This window comes from Mus caroli, unplaced genomic scaffold (genome assembly GCF_978045245.1).
Source record: "Mus caroli unplaced genomic scaffold, Mus_caroli_1 scaffold_7, whole genome shotgun sequence".
In the NCBI taxonomy this organism is placed as follows: domain Eukaryota; kingdom Metazoa; phylum Chordata; class Mammalia; order Rodentia; family Muridae; genus Mus; species Mus caroli.
This window is the reverse complement of record NW_028227262.1, coordinates 52492869-52518206: the sequence shown is the minus strand read 5'-3', so window position 1 is coordinate 52518206 and position 25338 is coordinate 52492869. Positions and strand designations below refer to the sequence as shown.

Genomic DNA, 25338 nt, shown 5'->3' with positions numbered 1-25338 from the left:
TGTTGTCTTGGAACAAGTCAAGAGCCTCTCTGATCTGTGTGAGACCATCAACTGAAACTCTCACCATACCTTATTCTGGTACAGTGCGCCAAGGGGTAGACAGAGATGCCCTCTAGGTAGGTGAGTACACTAAGACAGAGGGAGGGAGAGGTGCTAGCATGACCAACAGCAGAGGATTAGCCAAGCCTTCTTTAGAATTATTAATTCCTTATTTTTTCTTTCCTTTTGATCTCAGGCTCATGTAAATCCTAACCCCAAGCCCATCTGATCCCAGGAGCATGTGGGAAAAACAGGGTAGCAAGAGTGTCAAGTTACATCTGGCCTTTGGAGACCAGTGAACTTCCTGTTCACTACCTTTGGAGGTAGTGAACAGGAAGTAGCGCATGGTAGAGAAAATATGAATTTGCTAGAATTCCCCTTTACTTGGTCCCAGTGCTTCCAGCACTTGCCTATGCCCATCCATCTTCCTCTAGCCCCACATCCCTCCTTTCCTACCCATCTAGATCTCCCTCTAGTCTCCAGTCTCCATCCTTGATCTCTCTGGCTATCAGCTTCTCTGTCTGTATCTATAAGGAGGACACCAATGCATTTGTTTAATACAGAAATCTGCTCTTCTTGAGCTTCTCAGTTATGCAATCTGCTCAGTAAGATGAGATTTGTCCTCAGGATGATCCTCCTTCGATAGCTTAGGGATGATAATTTCAGGATACACACTTTACCCTTATATAGAATGAGGCAGCATTTGCTTACAATTCTCCTATGTACTTTATTCTATTTCTGGAAACTCTGATATTCAGCACAAAAATGTAGTACTTGTGTACATAAATAGGTGTTAGATTGTATTTTAGAGTTTATATTTTTCTATTGTTCTTTCTTCTTTTTCTTCTTCTCTCTTTCTCCTCCTCCTCCTCCTTTTCTTTTTCTTCTTCTCATGCTAGCTTAATTGACAGGTGCAGGCCCTGGGGCTACAGAGGGCTAACTCTGCACATAAATTAATTGTTATTTATACTGCCCTTCCATTTTCTTCTACTTACCCTTGTTATTTCTATCAAGAACTCCAAACCATCATTTTTCTTCTCCTCCCCTCCCCTCCTCTCCTCTCCCCTCCCCTCCTCTCCCTTGCCCTCCCCTTCTCCTCCCCCTTTCCCTTCCCTTCACTTCCCTCCATATAACAGCATCCTTCCATTTCTACCGATATTGAATCAGAGGAAAACAAACCTCTATTTTTATATGGTCGATAGAAAATATATATACTTACCAGTTGTTTAGGAAGGTAATGCCAGGTTGTAAAACCCTTTCACAATAATGAAAAAGTGGTCAAATTGCCTTCAATTTTTGATGAAAATAGATAACTCCTCTAGTAATTTTCTGCATTTTCCCATTGACCTAGTTGCTTGTTCCTTGGGTGACAGTGTGGGCTTCCATTTGTCCTGTGTGGGAGCTTTCAGACTCTTCCCTTTTTGACAGTCTGGTCAGCTGTTCCCATCCTCACCTTCCTCTCTGTCCTCACAGCTGGGGCCTGAACATTGACTTTCCACACCTGACATATCTGGAACATTCCACCTCAGGCTCACTCCTCTCTGTGTCCTTCTTTTCTGAATATTGGATAATGAGAGTTTTACTTTTCTGTGTTATCTGGTCTTTATTTTTTTTTGTATTTGAAACTGCATATGATGCACATGTTTAACTTCTGATATTGACATTTACTCTGCAATTTTATGTCAGCCATTGCTCTTTAAAAAAATTATGTACAAAGCCAATGCTCCCTCTGATAACACATTTTTATATGCAGATAAGTGAATATGATACGACAAATATTAGCATATGAATTGCTGGATCAAACCTATGTTGGATGCTTTCTTCTTAAGGAATGGATAAAAAATTAGCATATAAAGTATTTTCCCAAGCAGGAAACATTTATTCTCTGTAGAAAGTAGAATTGGACTATGTCTGCTATTTCATATATGTTTATTACAGACAGCCTTGTCTGCTGATAAATGTTGAATATAGTTTTTAATGTCCCTGTACATAGATAGAAAATATGTTGAGTTTCATAAATCATTATTCAGTTGTGTTCAGTATTCTTTTCAGATCTGTTTGTTTGGAAGCAGAGAGGTGATGACATAGCTGTAAAATAAATGAGAACCTGATCACACTAATGACAAGAAAGGCGATGTTTTTCACTCACAGGAGCACATGTATTTATTGTGACATTACAGCTCACCTTTGATGTGTGACAGAGTAGTGTCTTTGATAGGTGTGGCAATGCATTCATGCTAACCTGTAGCTACCTTCTGTGCATATGGCTTATCATATAGACTGAGCTAAATAAATAAAACATATAGAATAAAGAAAAGGAAGCATCAGAGTTAAGATGGAGTAAAATTGGGGTCCTTTTGAATGCTTCTTTTCCTTGACAGTTGATAGAGCTCATGTTAATCGTGATATAAAGTTTGAAAGTAGTAACAGCTGATATACAGCACTTATGATCCACATACGAATATTCTTGTTTATCCATATTTATCTTTCCTGGTATCCATTCACTCATTATGGAAACCTATAAGACATCAGATCTATTGATCCCTCTAATCTAAGAGGGACCATAAAGTTGTTCACTTTTCCTGAAGATATTAGTCAGAAGAAGCCTAGCAAGTAAATGAGTCAAGTTTGTATTCAAACTGCCTGATTTCTCAACCTGTGCTCTGAAATGTGACTAGAAATGGACTGTATTCTGGTCTAGCCTATTGTAGTTGGCCTCTAAAAAGTTCTTGGGTTAGGGAGATGGCTCAGTAGGTAAGGTATTTATCATACAAGTGTACCTATACTTGGACCCTCAGAGTTGAAAACCAAGTGTAAAATAGCACATGTCTGTAGTCTCAGCATGATTACATTAAGGGGGGAGGTGGAGACAGGAGGATCTGAGAAGCTCACAGGCCAGTTAACCTAGCACATCCATGAGAAATGGAGGAAAAAGAGAGTCCCTGTATCAAATGAGGAGAAAGAGGAGTACCAACAAATGATATTGTCCTCTGATTTATGAGTGCACTGCAGTACACACACACACACACACCTCTAGCACACATGGAGAAACTAAAATAATGTTTCTTCACAAAATGATGCTTTCTGATTTTCTGATTTTAGTTCATGTCATTTTTTTTTTGAGTTGAAGACAGGGAAATCAGTCTTTCATGTCCTTGGCAAACATTAACACTTTCTATCCCAGGACCCTGAGCCTAGGGGTCTCCTCTTCCTGTCTATCTGAAATGACGGGGAAGAGAGAAACTCATGATATTTGTAGACTGAAGGAAACATGAACTTTTGTGTGAATGTTCCGGTAAATATGCAAACTCGGAAATGCTTGATAGAGGAATCACAATAGAGGAAATAAAAATGCAGTATAGAACAGGTTGTCTTCTTGTTGCTTGTGTACTCTGCCTTGTGGCAGCACCTAAGTTAGAGATATCTTGGGACTTGCTCCCAAAGGCTCTTCCATTCTCTCTGAAGATTTTCCCTTTCAGGCACCTGTTAACCATTTACAGAAAAGGCTGTTGACATGGCAGCAGTAATTTTCCCCTAGCTCAGCAGTTCTCAACCTGTGGATTGTGACCCTTTTGGAGATTGAACACCCCTTCCACAGGGGTTGCCTAGGCCTGTAGGAAAGCACAGATATTTACATTATGGTTCATAAGAGAAGCAAACTTGTAGTTTACGCTCGGGGCTCACCACAACATAAGGAACTCTAAAGTGTCGCAGCACTAGGAAGGTTACGAATCATTGCCCCATTGACTGCTCACCGCTCATTGTATGATGTTGGAAAACCAACGATCCCTTTATGGACTGTAACGAGACCTCTTCTTCCCAGAGTGTGTAACCCAGTCCTATCTGTGGCCGTGCTTGTCCAGTGACTACTCTTTTTTACATCCAGTGTTGAGGCCCTTTCTCCCTTTGCACATACCTTCTGTTTATTCATAACCATCTATGCTGTCCTCTTTAACCCAAGACTCTGCAGTTCCTTGTGGTTTAAGTACTGAATGTTTTAACAACAAAAGCCTGGTCTCCACTTGTATTGGAACTAATACGTTTTACTAAGCGATTCTATGATGTCCTGGATGATGTTTTCAGGGTTTGCTGATTAGATGCTTGCCACGCATTCTGCCACTGAGATGTACCCACAAACCCCTTTCTTTGAAATCTGAGATAAAACTTTGAGACAAGTTCTCACTTGAACTTGGCAACACTTGTGCTCCAGGTTGGACTATAATTCTTACATATTCAAAATCCCACTCTCTAATACCAAGTCTCCCTCTCAGTGATCTACTAACTAGAACAGGGGGAAAAAATGACAGATAATGCCAACTGCTAAAAGGCTATAACACAACAGCTTAGGAACAAACTCTTCCTGCCACAGAAACTGAACCAGTGTAACAGCTTCTTATTGAATTAAACAGACACGCGTGACATGGTTCACTGGTGTTCCTTCTTTGTGTTGTCTCAAGGAAACTGTAACTGATGGTCACATAACACCATGCAAAATTATCTAATTGAGGTTTTATTCAAACTTAGTAAGAACTGAGGATGTTACAAATGTACTTTAATGGGCGAGTAGGTCAGTAAACTGCAGTGCATTTGCATAATAGAACAGAAACACAACGGTACAAAATATCGAAACACTTGCTTACATGACGTTAGGCTAAGTGAAAGAAGCCAGACTGAAGACCATCTTCTTCGGGGCTCCACATATGAAGTATTCTGAACAACCAAAGCCAGAGTGACAAAATACTGACAGTGATGCCCCAGGGGCTGGGGCTGAGGTTGAGAATGAGGCGATGTTCATCAAAAACGATTCCACCAGAAGAATAAAGGCTATTGTAAGTAAACTTGAAAATAGTGAGTGTAACATAAAGCTGATTTCATGACATTATTTGTAAGTTTATTATTGATTTCATATCTTGCTTAATGTCAGGGAGCTTGACACTTATTATTTTAACCTTTTTAAAATTTTACTTGGGGAAAAGTACAACTGAGCCCATTGATTTTTTTTTAAACGTGTCATGTTTCGCTGCAGGTGATGATTAGGTACAGGCTTGGTAAGTCCCTCTAAGGTCAGGCTAGGTGCTTGGGTACCACAATATGTATCTGTACTCATCTATCTGCCCTGGTCCATCCTGGCCAATTTCTCCCTAGTAAACTTTACAGCATAACAATTACAACTTTGATCCCCAAACAAATGTTGACTTTAAGAACAATTCCCCCTCTTTGTCAAAGTAATGCCCACAAGCTCAGGAAAATTATAATAAGATCACTTGTTCAATAAATAGAACCTAGTCTGTGACTTTTCAAGATCAACAGAATTGTGAGGGCTTAGCTCACACTTTCCTGTGCTTTCATGTGTGTGTGTGTGTGTTTGTATATAGTTATGTTAGTGCCATCGTTTGCTTATTGAGAATGTCTAACACATGCCAGGAGCTAAGTCCAGAGTCAGAAGCCAGCAAAGGGAGGCCAGTCAGATTCTCTGAAGTCTCTGTTCTCTTCCAGCAGATAGAATTGCTGCTTAGATGCAGTGTGGCAACCAGAGCAATGACAAGGCTCATGAGGAAGTGGTGAGCCACTTCTTTGGGCAGGTCAAGGATGAACTGAGAGACATGGCAGCAACTGTGTTGTTGTCCGGAAAAGAAAGCAAAATGTTTACCCAGACAAAAAAGGGTAGGAGAAGAGCCCAAGACAGGAATGAAGATAAGGACCAGCAAAAGAACAGAGATATCAGAGTGTCTGGAGGAATTTGGGGACAACAGCACTTTGGAGGGTGGAGTATACAGAAGGGTATATTCCAGAAATGGCGCTAGGGAGGTGAGGACCGCATCTGTAGGCCATAGCATATAAAACCAATAGAATGAACGGTACAATCTTAAAATCTGTGATGACAAACCCATGGGTCTCCCATGATGGTACCCCAGCCCACAGGCTCCACTTTCAATGTGAAAGATTTGAAAGCTATTTCTTTTTCTTTTCAAAAAAAATGTCCAGGTATTAATATTTTATGTCTAAACTGCAGTTTCAATTGTGCCCAGTGACAATCTTCTACTCAATAAAGGAGGTAATCCATTTTGGAAGGAATACAGTTCATCCATGGGACTTGGTAAAACAATTTTCTGTTTTAGTGGGGAAATATTCAGCCTGTAAATATTTTAATCTTTTCCTCTGGTGTGTGGAAGGGGCTCTTTTAAATGGTTTTTGGCAGAGATGAGACAGGAAGATTTGCATTTTAGAAGCCCTGCTCCAGAGGCAAAGTGGAGAGAGGACTCTGGCAGGAAGCATTTTACTGCTTGGGAGGCTCAATGTAAGCAAATCCTTTATAAGCATCTTATGGCCAGACAGGACCACAGAGCAAGAGAAATTATTCTCATTGTCTACCATTTCTATCTATGTCATAATGCAACCCAAAGGAAATTGTGTGGTCTTTGCCACTTTCTGTGAGAGAGAAGAAAGTCGAAGGAAAACCATGAAGCACCTTCGCACACCATTGCATAAGAGCCTGATGTTATCTGAATTATTGTATCATACATAATTCTCAACGGATCATACCATTAACAGGTCACAGGTGAGCATTAGGAAATTGCAGAGCAATGCTGGATTTTGTCTGGAATACTTTTAGCGAAGTACCCTTGTTTTGACTTATAAATTACTTTGTTATACTTTATCAGAACCATCACTGCCGTACACTAAAACAACAGCTCACACAGTCCAAAACATCCCCCTTCCTCTTTATTTTTCAATGAGTCTCTTGGAGTAAATAATACACACAAAGGCAACTGGACAAACAGGCAAATCCTCAAAGCCTTTGAACACCAAAGCTTTGTGTCAAAGGAATTATTAGTCAATCTTTTGGGAAAGTCTTACTTTGGCAGGGCAGACCAGGAAATCTTCACAAGTGCAATGGTTTTCATAGAACTTTGTTTCATTTACAATATCTCCTCCTCTCCAGAGTGCTGTGGAATTCACAGCACACTGCACAGAACACAGACTTTAATGAGAACTTGGCATGGATCACTGGTGTGAATGAATGATGCTTTTATTGTTGCATTGTTAATGAATAGACTCTATATGGAGCAGACTTTTTTCTTCCTCCCTTCCTTCCTTCCTTCCTTCCTTCCTTCCTTCCTTCCTTCCTTCCTTCCTTCCTTCCTTCCTTCTCTCTCTCTCTCTCTCTCTCTCTCTCTCTCTCTCTCTGAGCTACATGTTGTTTACAGTAGAGGGTGTCTTTGAAATATAATTTTAAAAACTTCACAGAGGGGGTAAAGAGATGATGGCTCAACAATTAAGAGAACTTGCTGTTCTTGGAGTGGATCTAGGCTCAGTTCCTAGGACCCACATGGTGGTCTACAACTCTCTGGCCTCTCTGGCTTCTATAAGCAGCAGGCATGTGTGGGGTGAATATGTGTAGGGCAAAAATTCATAGGCACAAAATAAAAATAAATAAATAAATCAAAAGCACTACACAGAGATCGTTGCTTATAGGTTAAAAATTTTGAGTCAATAGACAACCAACCAGCATAGTACCTTGGAGAAGTGTGAGTAAGCTGGCTTTGAATAACTCTTGTTATCTGATCATCATACTTGGTAACATTTCCCTATTTAACCTCCATGCTTTTTACAATCCCTTTAATACAATTTCTGTGCATTTTCCTGAAATGAAATACATTGTATCTTTTGTTTGGACTGATTATTTTTCAAGTTAGAAGAAAACTCCCTAAGCTTTAAACTCATGTATTACTTACAGTGAAGCAGATTCTGTTTCAATATTTTCCTTCCCCAGTTCGATTTCAAGCTCCATGTCAGCAGGGATTGTATTATCCTCATCCTTGCTCTGTGTTTAGTCTCTGCCATTTGTCAATCTATACCTGAACACTTGTGCACTGATACATTCTATTTAATTTGTATTAGGGGCATAGGTTTTTTTTTTTTTTAATTTTCTGCATATCACATGTTTCTTTTCCTTCACCTTCTGTTGATTGAATTTTAGGTTTTAAGTACTTCCATGGGAAGATTAATTTTCTAAGTTTGCATGCACAGTAAATGCACTAGAGAAAGTCCATGCTAGTGTGTGTGTGTCTTATTATAACTAATAAGAGACTATCTTTATTATTCTGCAACCTTTTCCTACTCAGTGATTCCAGAGAATTTAATCTGACAAATATCCATGATAGATAATCAATTTGCTACTATTTTAAACAATCTTTCAGAGAACCGATGGGTTTCCCCAGATGTAGGCTTTTCTGACACAAGATTTTGGAGAGTTTGTTGATAGGAGAGTGGTTATCCTAGGAGATGCTAGTGGAGGCCTGGGAAGGTAAGACAGCAAAGAGAGGGCAACTATTATATTTTGCATCAATAGGCAGATTACTGATGTGGACAAAGGGTTAAGGCCTTCTGAGGTCCACGCAGAACATGCCTCATAGGTGTCCCATTTAAGGAATAAACAAGCCAATTATTTTAGCTTGTTACTGGCTGTGAGTTGTTCTCTTGAGTATTAACTGCATTTCTGACTTGCCCTAGGAGAGGGCTAAGCATATCCATGTGCTCATGTACATAGAAAGTCCTCAAGCCACTCCATATGTCCACTATGTGGAGACAGAAACTTCTGAAGTAATATGGTAGGGAACAAGGAACATGTCCTACAAAGATTGTGCCTTCTTTTGCATAAAGGTATAGCGTTCCATTATAGTGACAAAATAAGGCATCTTAAAGAGGTTTTTATTTTGGATTGTGGTTTCTCCATGTGGTTGTTTAGCCCTGTTGCTATAGGCTGGTTTTATGTACAGTATCATGGTGGGTTAGCAAAGCTAATCACCTCATGGGCCCCAGGAAACAGACAAAAGCATGGAGGGGAGAGTCCAAGGGTAAGACACTATCCTAGTTAGCTTTAATTGATCTGTAATTTAAATGATACATCCTAGAGCCATCTGAGATGAAAGTCTCACCTGAGAAATTGCCTAGATCAAAGTGGCATTGGGGATTTTCTTAATTGTTAATTGAGGCAAGAGGACCCAGCCCACTGTGGGTAGAACTATCCGTAGGCCTATGGTCTTAAATTGTATAAGAAAGCTAACTAATTATGGCCCCATGAGTGAGCAAGAAAGCAGCATTCCTCTTTAGTTTCTGCTTCAATTCTCTGCTGAGGTCTTGCCTTGACTTCTGTCAAATGATGGACTGTAACCTCGAAGTATAAGCCAAATAAATGCTTCCCTCCACTGAGTAGCTTTAAAAAAAAAAAAAAAAACTTTTCCGAAGAGATTGGTAAGCACTAATCATCCAGAACCATTTTGTACGAATTTACAATGTACATTAATGTCTCCTACTAATTTTATAAGATAAACATTATTTGAGTAAAATAATAAAATATTTTCATTTAAAATTTTTTTTCTTAATGACATTCTTATCATAAATGAAGATTTCAATGTTCCCATCCTCTGCTGATTTATGGGTTACACAACTTTGGAATAATAAGATGTTATTTTGAAAATCACACTAGTGTCTCATTATAGATATGTCAGGATTTATTACAAATATAAAAATTAGTGAACTCATTAACTTACTTTGTAGAATGGCACAAAAATATTTGTGAGTACCTTGACCAGTGATGATAAAGGTGTGTTGCCCCATTGAGAAGAGTTCCGGTATTTAAAACCAGAAGTAAACCCAGTGGTGGTGGCTACCTTCAATCCCAGCACTCAGGAGGCAGAGGCAGGCAGATCTCTCTGAATTTGAGACCACGTTTCCTAGGAGGTTATCAATGTCAATAGCTTCTACTACAAGTGAGAATTATAGCTGCCAATAAAGCTGGTTCTAGTTCCTAAACCTAATTGATTTTCATTTCAATGGTAAAGGGTATCCTGCTGCTCTGATTTTATGTGTTAGCATGAGACAAGTATACTGTTTCATATGAAAAGTTAGCAGACACTGTCTTTTACTCCCATGTTGGCTGTGCCTCTGCTATTATTTATCTGAAGTCCAATAAGTGACACCTGGGGTGGGAGAGAGGGTACTGTTAAAATTGTCTTCTCTGTAATTTCTTAGTTTTCATTCTAATACCAAAACTATCTGGGGCAACAACCAACTTTACTCAATGAGAAGAGAAGAAAAATAAAGTAATTTAAAAGTTGAGTGAGGAGGGATGGGATTGCTGAGAGAGTGGGACGGAGAAGAGTTGGCAAGCATGAATATATACAAAGTACATGGTATAAAATTCTCAAGGGATTAGTAAAACTTTATTAAAAAATTAAAATATCTACCTGGGTCACTTTAGGCATTTAGGTGCTATAGGCATAATGCTTTTGTGCATCGCGTAAAGATTATCCTTGTGCTATTTAAATGCTGATTTCTTTGCCCTCTTATTTGTTTCAATCCACACACAGAATTGTAATGTTCATGTCTAGAACCTCCTATCTCAAGTTTCTGTAAACAATTCTTACAATTTATTCTCTGCCTTTTCAATAGATGCTGATCACCCAATGGCTGGGCAGAAAAGAGAAACTTTTGGTGGAAACTTCATCTTTTAAAATATCTTCTATTTGGGACATGAGGGGCATTCTTTTAAAGAACTAATTAAGATGGAGTATGGGAACACATGCCTTTAATCCTAGCACTAAAAAACCGTCAAACATTTAAGGCCAGACTGGGTTACATGATGAATTAGAGACAAGTCTGGATAATTTAGTGAAACACTATCTAAACAAACAAACAATCAAAAATAAAAAAAAGAGTCAACTGAAAATACTAAGACTAACTTGCTTGAAAAATTCTTTTCAAATACGTAAAACAAGAGATTCATTTTCAAAGACATTTTTGTTTTGGGTGAAATATGAAAATACTTATTTAGATCTCTGCTTTCAATAAAGATGATTAAAAGACTCACCAGACACAACATAAACTTTACTATTTTAGAAAAGAAATTATTTACAGCCTAAAATACAAAAGAGTGGGTTCATAATTCATAGGATGTTTTATGAGTTCTTCTTCTCTGGTATCTAAGCATGAACCTGAAGATTTGCCTTCTTTCACCCCCTGAATTCTGAGAGGGAAAGAGACAGGTGGCAGGATTCAAACTGTTCTTCTGGATTTTTCCCTAGATGGTGTTGCATGTCTTAGATGCTCTTTCCTAGAGACAATCTTTCTATGGTGTTGATAATGTTGATAATGGCAAGAGTTTTCTTCTTCTGTCTCTCGTTCATCAACCTGAACCAGACATGTGGAATAGTTCTGGCTTCCTGGACCCACTACTCAAAGCAGAACCATCGAGAGTGAAGGCTTACATAAATGAAGCCTTCTTGCATAAGTTGGCTGGTCAAGGTCAGCAGAACTATCCTTATCAATCTGTAAAGGAATGGCATAAAAGTATAAACAGGCTGTTGCCAAAGAACACATACAGAACTCTTTCAGAGATCCACACCCTTTCTTACCTAAAATTCGCTTCCCCATCATTTCAGGTAACACTTTATATTAAGATAAAAAGGCAAAAATATTGATGAGCCTTAATTTTAGGATTCTGCGTTTGAAAGCCACAAAGAAGATGATGACTTTGGCGTCAGTCTAACACACATACCATGGACATAGACATGATTCCCTACTCTCCTTCCTTCCTTCCTTCCTTCCTTCCTTCCTTCCTTCCTTCCTTCCTTCCTTCCTTCCTTCCTTCCTTCCTTTTAAGAAAGATATATTTCTTTTTATTTTATAAGTACGGGTGGTTTCACCAGAATGCTTAACAGTGCATCACATGTGTGCAGTGCCAGCAGAGACTCCAGATCCTCTGGAGCTGGAGTTGTGAGTCAGGGCTGGAAACTGACCCCAAGACCTCTGCAAAAGCACTAAGTTTTCTAACCACTGAATTACTTCTCTAGGCTGAGGTTTGGGTCCTTTCTATCACTTTACCTCTTTCTTCATTAATTCAGCCCCACCCCTAGATTATATTTTCAAAGTTGCATGTTCTCCCCACATGTAGCAGCTTTATTTTTATATTTAGTTTTCATTTAGCTTGGACACTTAATAATGGTAGGGGCTTCTCTTCTTTTATCACTGACCATTGAAACTGTCATATCTTGAAACGTGCTTATAAAATATCCACTGAGCTAAAAAAAAATCTGAATTCCTTTTCTTCCATGGTGGGTATGTGTTTGTGTTTGCTTCTGTCTAAGCTCTTATGGTAACCTGGTTAGTGTTGAATTCTCCATTCTCCTGCTTTAGCATCCCAAGGACTACAGACAAATGTCATCAGGCTCAGCTTTTGTTTATAGTAAAATAAGAATTATTTACGGTAACAGGATGTCTCAGTGATCCAGCCTCTGATCACTTTCCTGATTTTCCTGCCTATTATTCTCCTCTTGCAAACTTCATTCCAGCCTTGACCTTTCAAAATGTAGACATACTCTCTGTAGAAAAGTCCTACTTGCTTACATTGAGGTACTGTTTATCAGTAGAGGGAGGAAGAAAACATGGAATGTTAAAGTGGATCAAATTTCAAATCACAGACTACCAGCCATTTATTCTTCAATACTAGGAAAATGAAAAAGGTTTTCTAGCCCTCTCTTCTCCATTTCTAAAATTGGAGAAAAAAAAATACTGTTGTAGCAAAGTTCTGTGATTGGGCTTGATGTATAATTACTCCCTTACACAGGGAGTAATTAATGCTGTCAGTGATCATATTAATCAGAAACTGTCATGTAATTTTATACACACATACACACACACTTTCAGGGAAAAGAACATTTTTATACTTTTTATGCCATTCCTTTACAGATTGATAAGGATAGTTCTGCTGACCTTGACCAGCCAACTTATGCAAGAAGGCTTCACTTATTTAAGCCTTCACTCTCAATGGTTCTGCTTTGAGTACTGGGTCCAGGAAGCCAGAACTATTCCACATGTCTGGTTCAGGTTGATGAACAAGAGACAGAAGAAGAAAACTCTTGCCATTTCCTAGGCAGAGGACCAAAAGCAAAAATGAGACATCTTAAGGACTGAGGCTCAGAACTGGCACCTCATCCCTTGTGTGCGTAATCCATTGTCTAAACAAAGTCACATGCATGAGCCATGCCAAGACATCAGATGCTGTGCGCTTTTGTTAGATGAATGACCAAGTTATCTGCAAAAGATAAGACAAAAAAGATTGAAGGACCAAGGCTGATAATTTACCTGTCCCTAAAAATACATTATAGACAATTATATACATGGTGAATAAAACCAGGCTCTTTTCCAACATTATCTACATTATATGGTCTTGCCAAAGTTTGTGTGATCACGTCCTTCTACTCCAAGTCACATGACCAATGAGTTTGATCTTGAGTCCCACCATAGACTTGCTTGGTAGTTCTCACCTTACAGCCTTTAAGAAAACAGTAACTTTGAGACAGTTCTGAGAAAGAGTAACCTCCTTAAGGAGGACATCTACCATGGGCCCTAGAGGGAGGTGTGGCCCAGGTAATCGTATTTATCAGTCTTCTGCTAGGGATGCTCTTAGATCATTGTCTCATCTCTCACTATTTTGATATTTTCCAAGCTGTACTGCCTTCGGAAATCAAGTGCTAAAATTAATAAAGGGCATCTCTCTTCTAGAGAGAGCACCTCACATGTTCTAACAGTGGCTGGGATTACACATCACCAAGAACTGTTAGTGATCTAAAGCAGAAACCTTAGTATACTGTCATAATCACTGAGTTTTGGGAATTTGCCTAGTGGCATATTTTAATTACATTTTTCTGCTGGCGACATCTTTGTCCTAATAGGTTGACACTCCTCTTAGATCAACTGGAATTCATTTTCTTTCATCCTCATGGCTTATGTAAACCATACTCCCATTGGGGATACTCTATTTTCAATTGAGGTATTGAGTATAATATAGCTAATTTGGCACTGGCTTCCAGAATTTGAAGCAAACCTATGTCTCCATTTAGTTTCTGTTCCATATGGAATATTTTTATGTATGTGCAGATAATGCTTGTTGCTATTCCCTAGAATAATAAGTTATATTTTAGAGGCTGGTTGTATCAATATAAAATAATTCACTCTCTAGCCAAAACATCTCGCTAATCAGACCCTTTAAAATATTGCTCCAGTAGTTCTAGACAACACTGGATTTCAACTATTAAAGGTTCATTATTGAAATACTGTCTCATAACTGTGTTTCCCAGTTTGCAATGCTACGCTTAAAAAAAATGTATAAAGCAACCAGCTGGCTATGAACCAGAGTCTTAGAAATAAATCAGCAAGATTGTCCATTAGAGTTTCATTGTCTTACTGATAAGATCAATACTGAGTATGTTGCTTCTTTGGTGACAATAATTATTGATTGAAGGCTTACTGTGTTCAAGCAACATGATAAGTATGGTACATGGATAAACCCACTTAATCCACAAAGCACCCTGTGTGGAAGATACACAAACTGAATTCATAAATTGACCAAAGTTCAGAAAGGTTAAGTAGCTTAGCTTTCTAAAAAGCTGACAAGTGGCAGATCTAAGATTTGAATTAAGGTAGACTAATTCCAGATCCTGAGTAGACCATGCAGTACAGGCATTCGTACTTTGTGTATTTTAAGGTTAAACCTGATGATATTGAGTTTTATAAATACTATTGTAAAGACTTGTATGCACAGCTTAGTGAGATTTTTCTGATGCTGGAATCAAACTCATAGCCTTGCAAATGTAAGACAAATGCTCAACTATTGGGACTGTACTGTATATTGATATTTTAAAATAAAATACTATTAAAATTGAACTATTTCCACTGTATATTATCAGAACCATAGTATAGCACTGTACTCAATAAATACTTGGATAAAGGTTTGGTTTATCAGTTACCCCTCTACAGTATCTATGAAAAAACTATTGTAATGTTCAGGTAGGTGAATCTTCTCACTCCACTTGTTCTTATTCTCATAAAGGTTTGTGAGTTCTGGGGTGTATACAAGTTATCTCTATTAAACACCTACAGTCAGAGCCATTGTCCTTTCCTCTGAATGTGAGTGAGACACTGCATCTTTTGGTAGAAGAGGCTCTCAAAAGGATGATTTCAACAGCTTTTCTGGATGCTAAGCAATACTCCCACTTCTTCTACAACCATTAACTACCTATAGCTCTCAGGGAGGGGTCTGGCCTTAAGAACCCTGCCCCCATCCAAGATGGAGTGTTGATAGGCTCAGTCTCATGAGGTCTTGGGCTTTTGGCTACTGCTGCTGTGAGTTCATGGGTGCTACAGCAGTGTCACATCTGGAGCATACCAGTTTGTACCAGTTTGTAGCACTCTTCTGCTCAGCTTGTATATTCTCCCCTCCCCCCACTTTTTCTGCAACATTTTCTTGGATGGAGCAGTATAGATGTCTCAGTAAGGATTGAGTACTCAATAGTCAATCACTCTCCTCACTCTGACTAGTCACAGAGCTCTTCATTGATCATGGCTTACTGCAAACAAGCTTCCACGAGTGACAGTAGTTACATTTAATTAAGAAGGGCAAATTCCTCTCTGGAATGAAGTCATGGATCTTTTTCCCTTGGGGTGCCTTGTAAATTACCCAGATGGAAAGCGTCTCTCTAAGGTAGCATTGGAACGAGTTGGTTAAGCCATTCGGTTAGAAGGAACAGGCATATGCTCATCTAGGTTATTTCAGTGGGGAATGATGATGGACTGGGAGTATTTACCAAGGTTAGTGGATGGTGACAGGTGACAGGACTTGCAGGCTTCAGAAGCTTCCAGAGCTCTGAGCCCATTGCTCTCCAGTGGGAGATGGAAGTTCAATTGTTGTCTGACCTTTTGGATTCTGTGAATGAGTGCATTTGGCTAGGTGCCCCTGGGGAGTGGTGCCTAAATTACAGAAGCCATCTTTTCATCAAGAGACAGAGGCAAATGTAATTTCATAGAAGTCAAGTAAAAACCCAGGTATCATGAAATTTCTAAAATAATAAACCCATAGTGATCTACCGGATTCCTTCTTGCTTTATGAGTTACAATTGTTATTAATTGAATAATTAATTTCTGCTGGTTAGATACATTCTTGTTCTTTCTTAGCAAGTAATTTACACTAAATAACATAATACCTGTTATTCTAAGAATGTGTTGGGCAAGATCCATATGAATCCATATGGGATTCATAGATCTTGAAGGTAGGCTGAAAGAAGGCCATGTACTGCTGGGTGGTCTTTTCACTGTGCAATTCAAGAGGAACCATTTTCATACTCTCTAATGTATGTCACAACTGTGCCTCAGTCCCTTACTTTCTCCTTAGAAAACCACTGATGCTCTTACTGTTCTTTATTTATTATGTAGGAGGATATACAGAGAAAATCAATCCCTTACCTTTGCCTATAGTGCCTGGGGCAGGGCTCAGGCAGCCGGGTCTGTTGACAGAGGATGTTTTCCCTTAGGGACAAGCTCTTGTTCAGCCACTAGGCAGCATGTGTGTGTGTGTGTGTGTGTGTGTGTGTGATGAGCAAAACGATTTGAATGACTCTCATTATGGTGGCTCATGGAAGAAGAATAGTGACAGCTGTGTATCAATCACACACCTGTTTTCTTTTAATCCCTTAGAGGAAAAAGGGTGTCGGTCTCATTGTTTCCCCAGACAGACAAGGAATAGAAGCATGATTTGTGTTAGTGGGCACACATGAATTCTGGGTGTCGGTAATAGAAACTGAGTGGAGATTTTATGTCTATCTTGACACCCTGGGAAAGGTAACTGATTGCGTGGCGCTCAGGGGGAATATTCCACCTGGGGCTGTCAGCGGAGCAGAGGCACGGAGAGGGCATCCATGCCAATTCTTATGGATGACTTATGGGAGGAATGGTCCCTCTGCCCATCTCTCAGGTAAGTGAGTGATACAGTAAGTGTTGCGGTGAGAGAAGTCCTGTCTTTCCTAGGTAGGAATAGTCAAGAACAGGGGAAGCATGTTCTGTCTGTCGAGTTTTTCCCCCTGAAATAATTTTCTTCCCTCCCGGATAAGCTTTCCAAGACGGAACTGATGAGCTTCCTTTCCCATAGAGGAAGCTGAGCGAGTGCACTCGGGTCCGTCTACACATAGCTCTTCTGAGGGGAGGGTTTAGCTAGAAGGGTAGACTTTGGAGGCAGATATTCCTAGTTCAAATATTGACAACCTCAATTTCCAGCTTGAGGAGACTGGGATTCCCCTATAATTTTTCTGGATCTTGGTGGTTTTGCCAGAAAACTTGATATCCCTTAGTTCCATTTTCTTCAGAAACAGAACTTGAGTTAAGAGCTCAAGAATTGTCAAATTTCTCTGGTTAGGACTTCAAGTACAATGTTGAATAGGTATGAAGAAAGTGGGCATCCTTGTCTAGTCCCTGATTTTAGTGGGATTGCTTCCAGCTTCTCACCATTTACTTTGATGTTGGCTACTGGTTTGCTGTAGATTGCTCTTATCATGTTTAGGTATGGGCCTTGAATTCCTGATCTTTCCAAGACTTTTATCATGAATGGGTGTTGGATTTTGTCAAATGCTTTCTCCGAGTCTAACGAGATGATCATGTGGATTTTGTCTTTGAGTTTGTTTATATAATGGATTATGTTGATGAATTTCCATATATTAAACCATCCCTGCATCCCTGGAATAAAACCTACTTGGTCAGGATGGGTGATTGTTTTAATGTGTTCTTGGATTCAGTTAGCGAGAATTTTATTGAGTATTTTTGCATTGATATTCATAAGGGAAATTGATCCGAAGTTCTCTATCTTTGTTGGATCTTTCTTTGGTTTAGGTATCAGAGTAATTGTGGCTTCATAGAATGAGCACCTTCTACTTCTATTTTGTGAAATAGTTTGTGCAGAACTGGGATTAGATCTTCTTTGAAGGTCTGATAGAACTCTCCACTAAACCCATCTGGTCCTGGACTTTTTTCGGTTGAGAGACTATTAATGACTGCTTCTATTTCTTTAGGGGATATGGGACTGTTTAGATTGTTAACTTGATCCTGATTTAACTTTGGTACCTGGTGGCACACGCCTTTAATCCCAGCACTTGGGAGACAGAGGCAGGCAGATTTCTGAGTTCGAGGCCAGCCTGGTCTACAAAGTGAGTTCCAGAATAGCCAGGGCTACACAGAGAAACCCTGTCTCAACCCCCCCCCCCAAAAAAAAACAAAGAAACCAAAAAACAAAAAACATATTAAAAAAAAAAGAGCTCAAGAATTTTTTTTGAGACAATTACAGAAAATATATGTTGGAAGTGAGGAAGAAGTATGGGAAGTAAAGAGAGCCAATGAAGGATGGAGTTTCAAACTAGCTTGTCATAGAAACTAGAAACTGGGTCTAGGCCTGAAATTTTGGGTTAGTCTCTCTCAAGGGTCAGGCTGAGGGACTCTTTCCTGACTCTTCCCAAGGAGCAAGTGGAGTATGGTGTTTGCATACCCTACATTTGGGTAAAGAGTACCCTGCATTTGGGTCAAGTATTCCCAGGACAGTAAGAGGAAAGTCCTCTGTAGTAAGAAATGGTGAAGATGCTGGACCAGGTTCCTTCAGCCTTGTCATGCCATGCAAATGTACTTCACTGAGGACCATAGTGGTTACATCATCAAATGCTTTCAGGGATGGTCTACAGAGAGCTCTAGCTCTCTGCTAGTGCCCATCAGTGCCATCACTAGCAGAGTCCTCTGGGTGAGTCCCTTGCTAAGGAACTGACTAAATTTAAGCCCTACCTTTTTCTGTACCCACTGAAGGGAATAGCTTTTCAGCTTCTAGACTTCTGTGAAAGCTCATAATTATTTGGGAGCTAGACTAATGCTTCAGTGCGTTACATTATGACTGCAAACATAAAAATACAAGTTTGGATCTCAGCATACACATAATGGTTGGGAAACATGGGGGAAGAGAGATATGTGGATTCCCAGGGGTTGGTGACCAGTTACAACAGCTGAAAGAATAAGCTCTAGGTTCAGTGAGTCTCAAATTCAGTTCAAACTCAAGTTCAGAGAGTGTCTCAAGTACTATGATAGTGATTGAAAAAAAAAAAAAGGACACCTGGTCAAACCCTGGCCTCTACATGCATGTGCATAGATGAGTGCCCTAGAACATGTATGTGAACATACATGCATATACCACACATACTAAAAATGTGGAATAGAATAATTGCTTATTCATGGGCTCTCTAATCTGCTGCTTCTATTCAGTGTGGCCTTATAACATAACAACAGCTATAGACAGTGTGTCTGTAAGTAGATGTGACCCTGGTTCCATGAAAATTCATGATCTTTCAAAGATTACCCATCATTTTGTTCAAGAGCAAGCAAACCTTCTACTCTACCTGTGTAACATTTACTAAAAGAGTTTTCACTTCTCAATAAACAGTACAGAGGGGTATGAAATGTGTTCTGTGCAGCCTCGCCTGATTTTGAACCTTAGTCTAAAGGTTTTCTGTTATGGAGGCTTTATGCAAAATGTTCACTATTTCACCATCTTTCCTCACACCTACAAAGCAAGCACGCCTACTGCATAGGGTCATTTGGAGGATTGACAGGTTAATCTATATATTAGGCTTGAAATAGTATCTGGCACATTTAGAATTGAATAAATGTTTGTATCAAATCCATTTAGATTTCCACTCCTTTCTCTCTTATCTTTATTAAAATCCATTGGAATTATTTTAGAGGGAAAACTACAGCATAGTTTTCTAGATTGTTGTTAAAATTCAGATCTGACACAAACGTTTACTAAAATATTTGAATAAGCAATAAGAACAGTAGGGTTCAAATCAAAGGACCATTTCACAATTCTAGAGGCTTGGGTTACTCTAACCATGGACATGGGAGCTACTGGCATGCTATGTGTAGAAGCCAATAATGCTAGCGTTTTGGCAGAATTTACATGGTTTAAACTGGCATTAGTGACAGGCTTAACCCCATAAATTAGATATGTCACTTCTGCACTCTTAACCTCTAATATTTGACACAGTGTATATCATAATATCACACATGTCTTATAAATTATCATATAATTTTCTGGCTTGCGGGCTTTGAAAGGATGGATGTAAATATTTTGTCAAGATAAATACGCGTAGGCATGGAGGGTAATTTTTTCTTTCTTTCTCGTTTGAATGGCACTATCATCGAACAAAACTCTATCAGTTGCCTAGTTGATGAAAAATGTGTAATTTATTTTCTCCTAAATCAGATTTAAACATTGAAGAATTGTTTTGACAATACAAATGATGTCCCTTGCATCCCATATCTTTCCATCAGTCTGGGACAATTGGAGCTGATAGAGGAGAGCCTCCGAAACTGTGGTCTTTGTTGTGATTTAAAGAAGCCTTTTCTCCATAAATTACAGAGGTGTCAGGCAGTGGAAAGTCTGCAAGACTGTTATTCATAACTATTTAACTCTCAATATTATGACAGCATGGCTTTGAAGTGGAATACCCCCATTCAAATGCTCTCTCTTCTAAATTTCACCACACTGGAGCAATTACTAATAGCTCTTTCCTATCAAAATCTCACCATGACCTCTTTCTCTTATTTCTAAATATGGAGATCTTTCAACTTGACAGATAAATGTGCTAGAAATTTTTCAATTAAAAAAAAATGGCTAGGGAGGTCATAGGCCCCAGAGGAGACCCTACTACTAATATTTGCTCTTTGGCAATTTAATACAAGTATGTAACACATTTGACTTACCCTCATCCCTACCCTTTTTATCTCTCTCACACTTATGTCAATCCTCAATCCTCCCTGTAAGTTTCTTCCCATATCTTCATGTCTGCTGGTTTTCTTTTGTAATACACTACGTTTAATTAGAGTAACAGGTGTGATAGTTGGTTTACAACTATCTGTTGGCGCTTAGTGGACTCACCGGTAGTTACCCAACTCAGGACAATGATGCCAGTTTACCAGAATCTATCTATAGCCAATAGCTCAGCAGGGAGGGTGGGAACACATGAACTCTTCTCCCATCCATGACCAATTGTTTAAAAGGTCCAGTCTTGTACAGGCTCAATGATGATAACTTCAGCTCCCCCGGGTTGATAGTTGCAAGGGCTATGCCATGCCTAGAGGACTGCAGTACACAGCCTTCCCCACATCTTCATTCTTCCTATCCCTCTGGTACTGCTCTCAGCACCAGTCAGAGAAGATTCATTTGGCCAAGGGCAGAGACTCACAGTCAGAGAGTGGTGACCAAGTGACCATTAAGGAAATCATCCCTAGATAGGATGTCTTTATTGCTTGCTCTAAGTCTCATGAAACATCAGAAAAGGGGACAGAAATGTGAGAACCAGAAGCTGAGGATACATAGTATGGAACGCTGTCTTTAGACATGACACAGCCAATGTGCTCACAAATGCACTGTACTGTAACTATACCAGATTGGGTCCATTACAATTGCATCATTCACTGGGAGGGGATAATGAGGCTCCACTCCTTCTGTGGGGACTGATGGGTCCTTGAAGGAGTGTCGTCTTTTTCAGTGGGAGAGCCATCGGTGAGTTACCCACTCAGGTAAATCATCACCCCCACTCATTCATCCAAGCAATCAAAATCAAACTCAGTGACATACACTCACTGTCCCCCACCACACACACAGCACATCAAAGTCAAAGGGGGAAGAAGAAAGATTTCAGTAGGAGATGGAGGGGGATAAGAGGATAAGGAGGCCTAAAAGTGACAAAAATCCATATAAACATATGGAATCGTGAAAAAATAAAGTGGCTCTAAATAGGCAACTTCTGCCAAAAGTCTTTTCTTAATGACCCCAGCTTTTGCCTGACTATCAGCAGGTTTCCATGGCTACTGTGAGACTTCTCTATCCTCAGGATTCCTTTCTACTCCTGCAGCCCATGTGGAAGCTTCGTGATGATCAAAGAAGGAGCATCCTCTGAGAAGATGCAAGCTACCACCAAGACATGGAGTTTTGTTTGAGAGGTCTTGCCCAGTTCCTCGCCCTCACAAGGCATGTTTGAAAGTAGCTCTCTGGCCAGCTTTGTTTCCTGGATTCATACCTTGTTTGGTTAACTCCATTTATCTTACCCGTCAGTTTGTTTGGTCAGTTATTTATCTCTCATTCCTGCTGTGTGCCTGACACAATGGTGAACCCTATAACTGTTCACTTTTGGATCTCGCTCTAGTGTTAAAGGCTAATTTTGGAAAGAGTGGTCATGACTCACACAGATATAAGTGACCCTCAATGATTTGTGAAAGATATTTGACAGTTGGGTTGGATGAAAATTGGACTATTGGAGAACGACCGTCTCCATTGGCAGGACTCGCTTTTGTTTCATGAACAGAAACCATTAGCCATGATGTAGGCAGGAAGCGTTCGTGTCATCATCACCACCCACACTTTCTTTTCTCCTTGGTGGTACAGACTGGTGAAAGGGGCCAGAGTACATGTATACCAATGGAGTCAGAGTGTTGCTAGGGCAGTGGTTCACAACCTATGGGTTGCAACCCCTTTGGGAGTCAAATGACCCTTTCAAGGTGTTGTCTAAAGCCATCAGAAAACACAGCTATTTACATTAAAATTCATAACCGTGGCAATATTACAGTTATGAAGTAGCAAAGAAAATAATTTTATGGTTGGAAGTCAACATAACATGAGGAACTGTTTTAAAGGATCCCAGGTTTAGGAAGGCTGAGCACTACCTATCTAGAGGGTCCTATTGTCTCTTATCCAATATCCTACAGTAGCTGTCCTTGATCTAGCCCATAGCCTTTGAGATTTTTAGCACGAGTAGAGACAGTTACTGCAGATACGGTGTTGTGTGGAAGAGGTGGGCCCTTATAGTAGGAAATCTTCTAGATGACCAAGCCAAGGAGGCTCTTACTATACATTGTTTAAAATGTCACTTTCCATATAGATGGAGAAATTATCTTTTTTTTTAAAGAAATATCTTATAATTTACTCAAAAATAAATATTAAAAGAAATGTCAAAACCTTTTTATTCAAATGTATTTTGCATGTTAGGAGGCTCTTAAAAGGGGAGGACCCTTTCTCCACACTCAACTGAACACTGAAGTTTTTGTTGGTTTTAATTGTGCTCACAACATTTTTTTGTTATTGGAAGCTCTTAGGGTATCAGAAGTAAGGGGACAAAGCAAAAGAGCAGGAACTTGGCAAGTTCCCGGGGGGATTCCATGTGTTCAGGCATCCGTTTTCTGCAGTAAAATTTTGTGCAGTTCATCCGCATCCTTACTTGTTTTTACCCGAATTAGCATGGTGACCTTGATGGTGGCGTTCTTCTTATCAAGCGGTGGGTCGGGTACACAGACGATGAGGACATTATTTTTCCCCATCCGGGAACATGGCATATCGGGTGGGATCAGAATGTTCAGGAGTGTGCTGCCTAACTTAGTATCCTGCACTAAGAGCTTCGTCTTCTGATTGGCTGTGGATTTTAAATACAGCGTGCCAACACCTTTTTCTTTAAATTCGTTGTCTTTCTTGTAGAATAGTTTACACTTCTTGCAGTAAAAAACACTCTCTTCCTCCTCCTCCTCCTCCTCTTCTACAAGGAGCACTTTGGGTGGCTCATCCCTTTTACCTTTGCATTCATCACTGTTGCCTTGTGCTGGACTCTCTAGAGCTTTGGCAGATGCTGGCTTCTTCCGGGTGGTACCTTTCCCACTTACGTTGGAGCTTCTGGTGGCTGATGAAACTCGGTGCATGGGACCAGAGTTGAGGGAACCCCAAGCTGGGGTTTCAATGTTTTTGCCAAAGTTACAGGAGGTACTCGTTGCTCCTTGTGCTGAGTTGGCTTTCTTCTCACACATAAACTCAGTCTTTTCAGAGATGACCAACTCTGGCTGTAGTTCAGTGGCAACCGCTAGGAAAGGAGGCTGTGTCGCAGCAACGAAGCCCCGGTTAGGCTCGCTTTCAGAGAGACAGCCGCAACTGCTGTGGAGTTGCTTTTCGATGGCAGCCAAGTATTTCTCATACTGCTTAAACACGGGCGTCAGATCGCAGAACGGATTGGCGTTCACGTGCTTCACTATCCAGTCTCGGACAGAGCAGTTCAGGCCAGTCAACTGCCTGTGGTAGACACTCCCAGCACAGGCTTGACTGAAAGTGAGGCCCGGGGAGACAGGCTGCTGACTGTGAACTTTAGTCTGGGCATCTGAGATCTGCTCATGCTCCAAAGAGGGAGGTTCATTTGCAGTAACAGAACCCAAGGCTGCCTTGGGCTCTGCTGCAGCCCTAGCTGCGTTCCTTCTGGTTGTCAATACTTCCTGGGGCTTCTCTCCAGGGCCACCTCTAAATTCTCCTCTCCCGGAAGGCACAGCCAAGCTTTTAATCCCTTTGGAAGTCCCTTTACCATTGGGTTGGGGGCGGGCATGTCTCCTCTTGGCTCTCTTTATGGTTCTATTCCTCAGGACGTCCTCACTGGCCAGTGAGAATGTTCCCTCCTCTTCGGCGTCTCCTTGCCAGTTCCTGCCTGTCGCTTCCTTCTTGACATTTTTTTTGGCCATGTATTTTGGCTCTCTCTCAGGATCCCACAGCTCTCTGTGGAGCCTGGGAGCTGTCTCTATTGGGAGCCTGGAGGGATTTGGTGGTCAGCAGGTCTGGCGTCTCCAAAAAGTGTCCATGGTCCTCCTCTTGTCCCACACTGAGCGGAGGGACCTCTGGGCCTGATACCACTTGGCGAACGGCGACAGTACAGCTCGCTCCAGCTTGGAATCTTGGGGCTATTTCAATTTTAACGGATCTTACTCAGGACCTTGGTCTACATGCCTGAGAAATGTGAATATTCAAGAGGAAATTAAGTATTTCTTTTTCTAATAGGAATGAAAACAATATCGCATCTGTCTTTTAGGCTGCCCCGCCTTCCTTAAACATTGTTGTCCACTTTTAAGGTATATGTTTTGTGTGATCTTCTGCTTTGCCGAGGAAATTGGTTCCAGGCTCCCAGTGAGTGCCTGCAACTGTAGATATTGAATTAAGTGTGTGAACATATGTATATGTCTATGAATGCACGTGTATGCATAGTGTTTATCTTAAATATAAGCTGTGGTTACTTCTATGTATATATACCCTTTAAAAATAAATTCTCAATCAGGTTTAAGATACAAATAACAGTAATCAATTACTTTAATAAAGTTATTTGAAACTCATCTGGAATTTATTTTTAGAATTTTTCATTGAGCATTTTCAGACTACAGTTAGCTACTTATAACTGAAACCACAGAAGGTAGAAGAGTGTTAGAAGGGGCTATGAAATTGCTCTCCTCTCAAGATGACTGTGGTTTCTGCCTTTTGAATTTATTATATAACATTTTATTTCTTCATAATTTGTGTGATATAGAGTTACTCAAGTGATCAGTGAAGCTTCCAGCAAATCAGGGGCACCTCCAATAGTA

The 25338-nt window shown here is 40.1% G+C and overlaps 1 protein-coding gene and 1 pseudogene across 3 annotated transcripts in view; one reads left to right on the top strand and one right to left on the bottom strand.

Moving 5' to 3' along the window:
* Positions 1-25338, top strand: part of Tafa1 (TAFA chemokine like family member 1) — a 526210-nt gene that overhangs the window by 26714 nt on the left and 474158 nt on the right. Inside the window, exon 1 of one of the 3 annotated variants that reach the window (XM_085840247.1) lies at positions 16535-16849. The exons of the other annotated variants lie outside the window; for them this stretch is intronic. Within the exon in view, the coding sequence (XP_085696373.1) occupies positions 16810-16849 (40 nt within the window). The 5' untranslated portion in view covers positions 16535-16809. Of the gene's footprint in view, positions 1-16534; positions 16850-25338 lie in introns of those variants that run through there. 3 annotated transcript variants of the gene reach the window in all.
* Positions 22944-24567, bottom strand: LOC110296557 (nuclear pore complex protein Nup50 pseudogene; annotated as a pseudogene).